This window comes from Scomber scombrus, chromosome 16 (genome assembly GCF_963691925.1).
Source record: "Scomber scombrus chromosome 16, fScoSco1.1, whole genome shotgun sequence".
Taxonomy (NCBI): Eukaryota; Metazoa; Chordata; class Actinopteri; order Scombriformes; family Scombridae; genus Scomber; species Scomber scombrus.
In genome coordinates this window covers 6,482,704-6,495,294 of record NC_084985.1, presented here as the reverse complement: position 1 = coordinate 6,495,294, position 12,591 = coordinate 6,482,704, and the positions used below count along the sequence as shown (strand labels likewise).

Here is a 12,591-nt window from a genome sequence, read left to right as displayed (position 1 = left end):
TTTTTTTTCTGCTGCCAGGGTGCCCCAGTGGCTGAATTTTTAATATGCATAACGTTTTAAATACTTAGGAATAAAAATCACGCCTGAAAACAGAAAATTTTGTTTTAACGAACTACAACTCAATCAGATTCTTTCAGTAGACGGACGCTACTCCTTTGATCCCTTATTGGATGCATTAATATTGCCAAGATGAATATACTGTCTAGATTTCTGTACTTATTTCAATCTCTACCATTAAAGAGCAGCAATATGTTGGCTTTTAGAGGGAACTTCTACACTTTGGGATGAAATAAAGCAGATTCCAACAACTCTATTACCACTGAGTCTGTATTTTGTCCTCTGGCTCTCCAATGAAGCTAAAAAAAAGTCTGGTTAAAAGTACAAATTTAGGCACAGATATCCTCGTTTATTCCTATATGGGGTTACGAGATATGTAAGCCGGGAACACATGATCCTTTCTTCAAATTATGAGCTGATAAAAAAGATCAGATATTATAATGACACACTTCTTCTGACCTTTGAGTCTCTAAAGAATAAACACAGTATCCCCTTGACACATTTTCTTCAAGTGTCTGCAGCTCAGGAGTTATATATCAAGGACACAAAAATCACTCACTTCTATGTCCATGTTGGAGGAAATGATAGTGTATTATTCCAGCAGTCATGGTCAAGTGTTATTAATCTGTAACCTACTTAATACTAAATCAGAGGAGTCCTCAGAGAGCGTGAGTCTTGCTTGGTGTAATGACTTGAATGCAGAGATGACTGGGTGCAGATAAGCCATAAAACCCAGGTTCAAACTATTAACGCCAGATTTAGACTCCCGTAGTAGGAAATGGATCATGCGTACTTATATAACACCCGTCCCCCGCTGCATGATTTAGACGCCAATAATCCAGACCGATGTGTGAAATAATACGACGCTAAAAAAAAAAAAAAAAGGCAAACTGTTTCACTGATTATGGGTTTGTCCAAGGATCAAAGAATATTTGGAGAGATGTACTCGACACATTACCACGAATTATTTCAGCCAAATTACCAGAGTGTCTAAAACTGTCTTCTTGGTCTATTCCCTGAGACTCTAAAGGCTTAACAGCACCAAGAAAGAAAAATATTGATTTCTCTCTTTCTCTTTCTCTAAAGCTTAACACATAATATCTCTCTTTTGGAAAAACCCAGAATGACCGTCTAACAGTCAGTGGCTGAAAAAAACACTCTCAATGTCTTTGCCTTAGAGAAATGAACCTTTCCTACACTGTCTGGAAAATAACTAGATGCAACCTTGTAGAGTCAATAAGAAAGATATGACCGGATAATGTTCTTTTATGTGTCAGCTCTTCAACTCATTGTCATCTCGAGACCTAAAAAAACATTTTACTAGCAAGATGCTGCTTATTATTTAACTAATTATGATTTATTTCTTTTCGTTATTTCATTCAATTCCACATTATTGTTTAGGTTATTTGTTATTTATGTATTTGGTTGACTAAAAAATTTCTATGTTGTTTTTAATAGCACTGATATTTATAATATTTTTGAAAATTGTTGACAGAGGACGATTGGACATTTCTCTATAAGTGTAAGTCGATTATCAAAAAAGGCAAAAGGCCAAAAAAAAAACCATTCTGCTGCTAAGCCATACTTTGTTCCTCTTTACGTGTAAGATGCCTTTTATCCAACTAACTATGATTTATGCTTACTTTTTTTTCACTTCATTATATTCCACTTATAATAATAATTGGTTATTGGTTATTTATGCATTAGGCTTCCTAAATAATATCTATGTTAATTCATTATTGCTGATATTTATATTATTTTTGGGTAACTTTGTGATAAGATTGTTAACAGAGGAGGAGGAAGATGCGATGGGATGAAGGTGATTGGCAGAGAAACATCTGCATATGTCTGAAAGTGCCGAAAATCTAAATGCCATTACGCATATTTGTCCAAAAGAAAAATGCATAACGTCCTCAATTCAGGGTGCTTGTGCTGCATATCATCCCCTCATTTCTCTAGAAAGTCAACCAAGGCCAAAAACATTTAAATTCTGCTGGCTACACTTCACAGTACTTTGTTCCTCTTTACCTGACGACCAGCGGTTGCCGAGGCCTGGCCTGTAGGGGTCTGAGATTGACAGCTCAGGGGCGGGGCGGGAGCTAGCAGTGGAGGTTGTCCAACGAGGGGCTGAACCAGGGTTTGTCCAGCCGGGGCGATGGCGGTGAAACCCAGGGTCGCCAGCGATGATGGGAGATACGCGGGACCTGAAGCGGGTGGGGCTTGTTGGGGCATTGCCGTGGTAACACCTGGACTGGACTGGACATACGTGATCCTGGAGGAGAGAGGATGCATGAGCGTCAAAGCTGAGTATACCTAAATAACATAGATTTACACCCTTTTACAGCGTAGTGGGTGTAATTGGCGTCACGACCTCGCTAAAATCGTAATCTGACATCATCTTGTGATCTTGTTGAACTTCGGCTTCCCATACCAGCTGAGTCAGTCGCTACGGAGAGTGAAAAAAGCGGGGTGTGTAACAGCGTTTCAGGTGTTAACGCATGTGTGTTAGTGACCTGGTGGGTGGAGAGGTCAGAAGAACGGTCTGTGGGGGCGCAGCACCGGGAGACATCACTGTTGCCATGGAAACAGGAAAGGGGTTCCCAGGGTGCACTGCTGCGGCGCTGCCAGGGTGAACGTTGGTCTGGACCACAGGCATGGGAGCGATCTGGATGATCTGCGGAGGACACGAAAAGATGTAAATACAGGATTTACTCACAACCGACAACTATAAAAATATTTCAAACAATTAAAAAAAACTATATTTAGTTGTTTATTTCTTATGTATCCAGTTAGAAGAACAGTTTCAGCACTTTGTTAAAGTAACTGGAGCCAAGTTTAAACTTAGTGGTTGCTATGAGGAGATATATGCGTCACTAAATTAAAATGAGGTGCACAACCAAAAATAGCCGACTGATAATGTAAGCTTACTAATATAGCGGGAGTTGCTCATATTGAAGAGTAAAGAAGTAGTTTAATATGGTTGACGTACAGTAGCTGACCCAACAGTTGATGCTGTTTTAATAGATTATTTAATAGTATAAACTGGAAAGATTATACATTTTATGATAAAACACTATACCTCAAATTATAAAATGTTGACTAAAGGGCAAGAGGATAGAAATAAAGTCATCATAACTACATTTATAAGTGATGGTTAGTTATTTTTAATCTTTCTCTTGACCCCTAAAACTGTTATTTTTTGAGGTTTTGTTTCACTGTTGATCACTTTTGATTGGAAGATGCTTCCTAACATTATTAAAACCTTTTTGAGCCATTTAAACTTTTAATAGTGCAATCCAATTTAGTAACTATTTTAGTTAGTAATAGCTGGTGCAACCAAGTCCTGTTACCTGTAGAATAAAATGCAGAAGAGCAGTTTGAAGGCTTTTCTGAACACAGTCAGTAAAAAGATCCAAATCAGATCATTGAAAAAGGAACAAAGCAGTAAAATATAAAGCAGACTTCCTCTGTGACGTTATTCAGACCTTATAAAGCTATCTGCTTCGTTCCCTCTGAGGAACATCTAGTTTCAATGCTGCTGATGCTGTAGCGGATGTAACTACTTAGTCACCTGTCAGCAAACACACTGTCATCTATTTCTCTTTCACGCTGCTGACACTTGTTTTAGTTCCCATGTTGACGTCTCTACCTTGTTTCCTGTCGCGGGGCCGTTCTGCACAGGAAGAGGCGGAGCCACCAGGGAAATGGAAGGATGAGGAGGAGTAGACCCTGTTCTCACTGTTGCCATGGGAACCAACATCTTGCTCTGCAAGACCGGCGACTGGGTTTGGACTAATGAGAGAGAGAGAGAGAGAGAGAGAATTAAATCACTCAGCGTGAGGAACAGATGAATAGAGTCATAAGAGGGGAGGTGAAGATGGCACAGGAGCGGCGGGCGGGTGGAGACACTGAGACAGGGAGGACATTTCTGCTCATCATGTATTAGAAATTCATGGCTGATAAGAAGGTGGAACGATGTTTGCTTCTGACTCTTATGAATGGAGTGACTGAGGCGGCGGGCTCCTATACTAATGTCAACAGTGTCGCTCCTGTCAATCATTTATCTCCCGTTATGTTAGCCAATCAAATCTATTTTCAGTGTTTCTACCGTGGAAATGTTTAACAAGAAAAAAGAATAAAGGGGGGTGGAAGGGGGGGACTACAGACATTTTTCTCCAGTTTTCAGTCGTCCAGTGAAAACACAGAAAAGAAACTTGTTTTGTTCTTTTCTGTCCGCCACTCCTTGATCTCTGTCTCACCTCTAGTGCCGGGGCTGACTGATGCAACTCTGATTCTCGCCCCTGAGTGCACGCCATTGGCCAGGGCCGCATTGGTGGGCAGGGAGAGGATTTGCTGCTGGGTGAGCAGAGGGGACGAGGGGCTGTCGGTGGGCAGGATGTACTGGACCTGCGCTAGCTGCATGGGAGGTGTGAGAGAAGAGGTGGCGGAGGGGCGGAGCTGAGGTTGGATTACAGGAAGGGGGGTTTGTGCGTGCTGCGGCAAGGGCTGCGGAGTGAGAAGCTGCACTGGTTGGGCGGCCAAAACTAGGCTAGTGACCAGGCCGCTGCTCCCTACAGGGGTTACACTGACTGGACCAGGGGAGGAGGATGATGATGATGATGAGGACGGGTACCCACCCCCTGCGTTGATTGGCAGCTGCTGGGGTCCGCTGCCTCCAATCAGGAGAGTGGCTTTCTTGTCCTGAGGCAGGGAGCTGAGGGTGACGGCGCCTTCCGCGGGTTTGCTGGCGATCGGGATGAGCGTGCTGGCGATGGGTCGTACCACGTTGGTCACCATAGTGGGAGCCATGCGGACGGCGCCGAGGAGCTGGGTGCCACCCTGCTGGGTGTAAGTGAGCGGAGCCTGGGTGCTGGACGCTGAGCCTGCGATGGATAGAGAGGAGACACCCTGCCCACCTCCACCGCCTGCTGCTTCTCCTCCAGTCGCCACTGCTTCTTCTCTGACGGATCCTCCCTCGTTCCCCTCCTCTCCTGCGTCCGCGCCTCTCTTTCTCTTCTCAGACCCGTCCTCAGCACCTCCTCCTCCTCCTCCTGAGTTCCCTTTAGCTGAAGTGGAGTCGGAGTGTGGGATAGAGGGAGAGGAGGAGGGGAGAGAGGAGCGAGCCACTGGCTGGAAGCCATGCTGGAGGGAAGGGAGAGATGGAGAGAAGGAGAGAGAGAGAGATCAAAGCAGGAAAGTTACAATGTAAAGTTCTTCTCTTCTTTCTTTCTCAACTTACAGTAACTCGGAAAAGTCTGTAGCTTTTTTATGATAAGATAAAGGGAGTCAAAAAGTACAAAGCTTTAATTCAGCTAGCAACAAGATGGTGGCTTACATGCTGAATCACACTGTTGAGAAGAAGAATTCTCCATTTACAACAACTCAACAAGTTATATAAACTTTGGGGAAAAGAAATAAAGAGAGAAATACCTGAGGAGGTGTGAATATAAACTGAGGAAACTCAGAATATTTCTATCAATTCATCGACTTACTTGGAGAGATTTTAGATTTTTAACTCCTACGCAGAAATCCACATGAACTGGGTTCCTAGTACATTTGCTGGAGGAAGTGTTGATCTGCACTGGCGGACCACGCCCACATATTTTGATTCTGTCTATAAATATAGCCTTTTTAGGGAGGAAGTGGGCTGCTTAATACGAAGGATATTGGGCTTTTAGTATTAAGGTTTCAATTTTTTACTCTGTATTTTGGAGATGTGCCTAAAGATTTTCTGTATAAGTGATATCTACCTCCTCATGGGTGCAAGTAAAAAAAGACCAACACCAAATGCTGGCTTCAGAGAAACCCCCAAAAGATACTTGGATGAAATTGGATTGTTTCTCAAAGGAAATGGACACTTAACTAATATTTTCTTGTTTGTTTGTCTTTAATTTTTTTTAACCATTTCTTCTTTTTTTGCCTTCAAAACTATGAGACAACCACGCCTGAGTATATGTGTATTTTTGAGTGAATTGATGACCCATAATAGATAAAAAGATTAAAAAAAGCAACTCTTGAAGGCTCTCCGTATATAATCTGACTGATAGAGCTACAAATTTAAGCATATCGGACTGTATAGCTCTTCTGCTAAACGGTCCACCTCTTGAATCAACATTTCCTCTCTATATATTTAGTACATTGTATCCTCTATGGATACAAATTCAAGTTATGTGATCATCATTGAACCTACCTGTCCATCTGGCTCATCCTCATCACTGTCCGTCACTCGCTCTTTACACTTGAGGTCGATGGAGCCCTCGGGACATGAATCCTCTGAAGATTGGACATAAAAATATCTGATTTTATTGTTTGAAATACTCCCAACACTGTGATATAAGAAGAAGAAGAAGAAGAAGCATGTTTTCAAGGACTAATGAATATGTGTGACATTGTTTGTTCATATGTTCAGTTAGCTACTCGAGGTAAAATGAAAGGGAGAAGGCAAATTCTTATTTAGACAAGGCTTAATGCAAATATGTCAATACTATATTATTATGTATTTTTTGTAAAAGTGATGTATGTTTTATAAATGTCTTTCCTGGAATGTGAATAACCTCCCTGATAAAAATAAAATTACTTAAAAGTTAGGGCACGCTTTCTCATTTAAGGCGATTCCAATCTTTCGATACCGCATGTCTAACTACTTCCTGGTGGTGATGTCATTTGCAATCAGAGCTGAGTGATGGTTTCTATACAAGAGGAAGAAAAGGAAATTACCTGCAACTGCCAGTATTGTCTTTCAAGTAAATCAATTATGGGTAATTATTGTTGTTGCTACTTTAAACCTCTATTCATTGATTGGTTTTTTAGCCATGTGAGAGCAGTTTGAGGAGCTGTCAACACTGCATTGATACATTATTAGTTCATTAAGTTGATGAGGTGAAAGGGTTCACAAACTATTTATACATACATTCAAATTGGACACCTGATGAATGTATGTCAAATATTTACTCTCTTTTTAGCTCAGTTTATTTCCCCCTTAATCAACACCCGAGAGAAACAGCTGCCTCTTTAGCTGTTAACCCTTAAAACAGGCAGGAGTGGAAAATTTAAATCCTAGTTATCTCATGTGCAGTGAAACATTTCCATAAATAGTTTGAAATGTCTGATTTTTATGGAGTTGTATCTCCTGAGAAGTGATACATTCTTGCTTTCTCTGGTCATTAATATCACACATACTATAAAAGTATAAACCTTCCACAAGCTTCAATTCTACCAAATCAAGACACACATACAACTGAACAACCACTTTAACCAATCATGCTCCTAACAGGGAGTCTGTATCTCCTGGTGCACGTTAAATGTTCCACTAACTTTATCCGTCTGTTTAGAGCTGTGCAGGTCGAGTATAATCAGTTCATCAGAGCTTTTTTTGCTGCTGTTGAAATGAGATCTGAATGAAATGTGATGAGAACCAAAACAAAAAGGTGAAAGACAGTCAGGTGATGATGAGTTTGACACTGCAAGCGACCGCTTTCTATACACTTAAAGTCATATAATTAATTATTATGATAAAAAGTAGTGATTATAGCAGTTTCACATTTTTAATAAAGGTCATTAAATATATAATATACTTCTAATAACTTACTGAAAGTGAATTAATTTGTAATAAAAGCTAAAGAAGTGAAGAGGTACTGTGATTCTTTTTTTTATTTTTGTCCCTGGATATAAATAAGGAAAGGCTGCCCTAAAACTAAATATCACCATCAAGTATCCAACAATAGAGGTGAGAGTGTGAGCTGTCTCATCAAACCTTTTTATAAACTCGTAGTAGCTAACACCTACGACAAGCTGCTGACACACACACATTGTGACAGGCTGAAGTTAGCTTGTGTGTTGTTGCTCAGACACACTGACCATTGTGGGAAGTGAAACTGTGACTATGCAACAGCGTCTCTAACCACCGAAACCACCGTGCTGATCGAACAGCTCACCCATGACATCATCGTCTCCCTCTTCCTCGCAGATGACCATGCGCTCTTCGTCGCTGGTCACGTCCTCGCTGGCGCCGCCCTGGTACATCGACTGGGTCGGCGGCCGGTTACGAAACAAACTCGCTCCTTCCTCCTTGACACAATGAAGGAGAAAAAATGATTATGAAATGATGATTTGAGCACTTTTTTTGACATATCATGGTGAATACAAACTCAAACCTGAAAAGAAAAGCCTTTACTACTTACTAATAATAATAATACTTCACATTGAGGTAATACAGCTATTATCAAAGCGTCCATACACACATACAGCTTTGCCACCAGCGTTAGATAAATGCCTTCAAGACAAAAAGAGCTCACATGCAGACCTACTCCTCTGTGATTAGGAGCTAAAGCGGCAAACACCACCGTCTCATACCTTCAAAGGCACTAAAAAAAGTAGAAAGTGGAACCTTTGAAGTTAGAAGCTAAGCTCCCCCCCTGAGCTTTTCGGGTGGGTTTTTTCCAACAGCAGCAACAACTCCAGCCCTCACACAAAGAACCAAACAAGTCCATTTGAACTGGTTTTTTTTTATTTTTTATTATTTAGTATTTTCAGTTGTAGAGTTCAACCAAAATGCCCTGCAGTGTGAAGGACACACAGCTGCTGTCTGAGAATACACATATGTATGTTTTTTTTGTTGGGTAGGCGCCACACACACACACACACACATACACACACACACACACGTATGCCTGCTAGAAGTTCTTCAGTCGCTTGCTTTTAGCGTCTGTTTGTTTAACTTTGCTCTTTATTCTCTTGGATGCACACTGCAGCAACAACATTGTTAAGAGTCTTGGAAAATTACTCTTTGACTCAGCTGAAAGCACATGATCTTAACTTTCTTTTAACATTGTGACTATTCAGAGATCGAAAAAAGCACAGAAGAAAAAAAGAAAAATAATTAAACTGGATGTTTTTCTGACAGATTACACCGTTAAGTAAGTAGTTTGTGGTAGCTAGCGATCTGGAACAGTATGCTTCACATTCTTAAATCTCCTGAGTATGTTTGCTGCCTTTGAGCTACAGATTAACAACCTTCCTACCTTCTCCAGGTCTCTCTCTCTCTCCCTCTGCTCCAGGGTGTGCACGGCGCTCTGGGAAAAGGCTCGGGGACGGGGGTGCTGCCCGCCGAACAGCCCCCCTCGACGCTCCGATCCCACCGGCCAGCATGAGCTTCCTACCTTCCCCTCTAGCACCTGGGACTCTGTGTGGGGATCTGGAGAAAGGAGAGATGAAATAACATGATGGACCATCATGAAACGGATCAATAAAACATAAAATCCTCTCTACCTTTTTATAAAGATGATAATATAGGAGTTTGAGATTATTGTTGTTGCTTATTAGGAGTGTGAGCGCATTTTCTTGCACAGTTTAATACGAATATGTCACCTGGACAGACAAGAACATCTCAAAACACATAAGTATGAGGACTGAAACCATTAATTCCTACATCACACACACCTATACTCTCTGACATGCTCCTCTCCCGCGACTCTTTAGGGGTGCCACGGCCCTCTGACAGTGACTTCCTGCGGTCCTTGTTACACCATTTCCAATCAGGGTGGGCTCTGAAGTGGGCCTCCTTCACCTGGAGGAGGGGAGAAAGAGGGGAGGAATGTCTTTCACTGCTAATATCAGACAAATTGCTGTTGCCGAATCGGTTAAATGCATCACATCCTTTGCACAACACATCTGGAAAAACACTGAGAGTCCAGAAATTAGAAGTTTTCATATTGCAAAAGCCTTTAGTAGTAAATTATACATTTATTTATAAGAAAAAAGTGATTTTATTCTCTAGAGGGATGTGCACCCTTTCAGCCTGATAATGCAAAATGCAATGTGAGAAAATAAGCAGCAATTAAAGAAATTTAAAAAAAAAAAAAAAAAGAAGAAGAGAAAAGTGTCTCCACCTGGAAGGCTAGATCGTAGGTACTGCTGCTTCTCGTTGGGGCCCAGAGCGTACCACCACTCCCCGAGGATCTTGCTGGACTGTCCGGTTGTCCTGGTTGGGATGTCGCTGGTGCACGAGGGCTCGGTGGCGCTTGCTGAAGATCATGAAAGCGTTCTATGGGACGGCGGATGTGGTCTTTCTCCCTCTAGAAGGAACCAGAAAAGGAGAAGAAAGTTGACAGATAGAAACGTTTATACCACTTTTAGCCGTGGTAGTGTCATTTTTAAATAAGAAATAACCTTCTTGTTTTTCGTGTTTCTTTTTTTTTTCTGATTCACGGGCCAATTGTCTCGGCTCGGCGGACTGACCTTCCTGTCTCCGTCCTTGGGCAGAGCGCTGAGGGACTGCGTGCGTCCTCTTCATGGTGCCAGCGGAGGGCGCCGGATCATTGGCCACACCGGCGAGAACCTGCAGTTAACACACACACACACAGAAAAAAGGAAAGCAATGAGGCTAAAAAAGGGTGATGAAAGGATTTAAGGATGAATAAAACTGGATCAATTTATCCTGTTTTTTCATGACGTGAAGCACAAAACCAGGTTAAACATGTTATTCTGTATAAACCACATACATTTGGCTATTCATTATATTGATTATCTGCAGAAATTGATTTGACAGCACCACAGATGCAGAGATCACATGCCACTACACAATGGTTTCTCTTTGTGATCTTATCTGTCTCTTCCTTTCATTCACTGTGATATGTATGCACATTTATATTCACATGTTCAGTTGTGGTTGTTACTATATTTTGTACAGAAAACTACAAAGAACAAATAATACACAGTGCAAGGAGTGGCAGACAAAAACCCCAAATTGGCTTATTTGAAGCCTCCGAAAATTTCACAGAAAATAAAATTACCACACAAGAGTGACAGCAAATGAAAGTCATCCTTTGATATAAGCACTAAAGCAGAATCACATGTTGCTCTGTATAAACCACATACATTTTGCCTATTGATTATATCAGCTATCTGCAGGAACCTGTTGTTTTTATTACTGAATTGATATCACCATATCTCCAGAGATCACATGCCAGTCTGTTTCTTCCTTTAATTTACTGTTAAACGGATGCACATTTATTCACATGATCCGCCGTGGTTGTTACTGTGTCACAACATGCATGTGAGCTAACTAGTTTAGTTTAGTTTCTATTTAGTTTTCCACAAACCAAAAATGACACAGAAAACTACAAAAGAACAAATAATAAACACTGCAAGGAGAAGCAGAAAAAGCCCAAATTGGCTTATTTGAAGCCTCCAAGATTTCACAATGTTACAGAAAATAAAAATGACCACACAAGAATGACAGCAAACTAAAATAACTACTGAGACTACTGACTCCTTCTTCAATTATTTTCACAGAAACTGCTGTTTACTACTACGGCTAAATTGCAATCTTCCTGTGAGCCGCTGGATTGTTATCGGGACGTTTTGAAGCACCGTAGTGTTACAGGAGTTTGGGGGGGGGCAGAGTAGTCAAACAGAAATGATTATTATTATTGTTATTCAAATAATACAACAATTTATATCACAGTGTAACAGCTTGGCAGCCAAAAAGAGAACATGAATAATAAAGCATAAATCAAGATCGACCGAGCAAAGAGAGAGAAGCCAGAATCTCCCAAACACTAACAATCAGTCAATTGGTGTTTACAAAGTGCGGTTTCGACTGGTTATTTTCATGCAGTTTGGGGGGTTTTTTTATATGTTTTTTTTAAGAATTACCATCATAGGCCACACAACTACTGGCAATGGAGCAAAACTGTAGTCTGATAAATCAGTGGTGTATAAACCGGAGTTAATGGTTTCTTGGCACGACTAGTAAAAAAAAAAAGAAAATCGTGTGCAGAACAGTTCCCATCACCAGACGTCAAGTCTTTTGAAATTGTAATCTCTCTCTCTCTCTCTCTCTCTCTCTCTGTCTCTCTGTCTCTCTGTCTCTCTCTCTCTCTCTCTCTCTCTCTCTCTCTCTCTCTCTCTCATCTCTCTCTCTCTCTCTCTCTCTCTCTCTCTCTCTCTCTCTCTCTCTCTCTCTCTCTCTCTCTCTCTCTCTCTCTCTCTCTCTCTCTCTCCAGTAAGAGAGTGAACTCAGTGTCAAGCCGTGACTACGCGAATATGCTGCTTTTTGTTTTCTTTGTTCCTTCTATAGTTTTGCAGAAGTTTTTTAATCAAATATACAACACACACACACACACACACACACACACACACACACACACACACACACACACACACACACACACACCACACACACACACACACACACACACACACACACACACACACACACACACACACACAGAGTAGAGACAAAACAAAAAACAAAATACAACATTAATATCAACGGTTACCATAGCAACAAAAAAAGGTGTCAGGGAGTTTTGGGTTTTACATGACTTTCGGAAGTCAGATGTGCTATTTGTGTGCATGTGTGAATAAGGTGCGTATATGGGAGTGTGTGTTTCAGTTTGTTGGCCTGCATGAGGATAATTAGACTAAGAGTCCTGCTAGCGGCTCTGCTAATGATTATTTTCATTATCGATTAATTCATTGATTATTTTCTTCATTAATCTATTCGTTTTTCGGTACGTGAAATGGCAAAAA

At 41.1% G+C, this 12,591-nt stretch overlaps 1 protein-coding gene across 1 annotated transcript in view; it reads right to left on the bottom strand.

The window, feature by feature from the left end:
• The window catches only part of cica (capicua transcriptional repressor a), a 43,073-nt gene that overhangs the window by 8,226 nt on the left and 22,256 nt on the right, over nucleotides 1-12,591 (bottom strand). Inside the window, 14 exon segments of the mRNA XM_062436583.1 lie at nucleotides 2,086-2,329; nucleotides 2,571-2,731; nucleotides 3,707-3,849; nucleotides 4,317-5,199; nucleotides 6,248-6,330; nucleotides 7,992-8,124; nucleotides 9,078-9,250; nucleotides 9,496-9,622; nucleotides 9,945-9,962; nucleotides 9,964-10,020; nucleotides 10,022-10,099; nucleotides 10,101-10,130; nucleotides 10,294-10,338; nucleotides 10,340-10,393. Of these exon segments, the coding sequence (XP_062292567.1) occupies nucleotides 2,086-2,329; nucleotides 2,571-2,731; nucleotides 3,707-3,849; nucleotides 4,317-5,199; nucleotides 6,248-6,330; nucleotides 7,992-8,124; nucleotides 9,078-9,250; nucleotides 9,496-9,622; nucleotides 9,945-9,962; nucleotides 9,964-10,020; nucleotides 10,022-10,099; nucleotides 10,101-10,130; nucleotides 10,294-10,338; nucleotides 10,340-10,393 (2,229 nt within the window).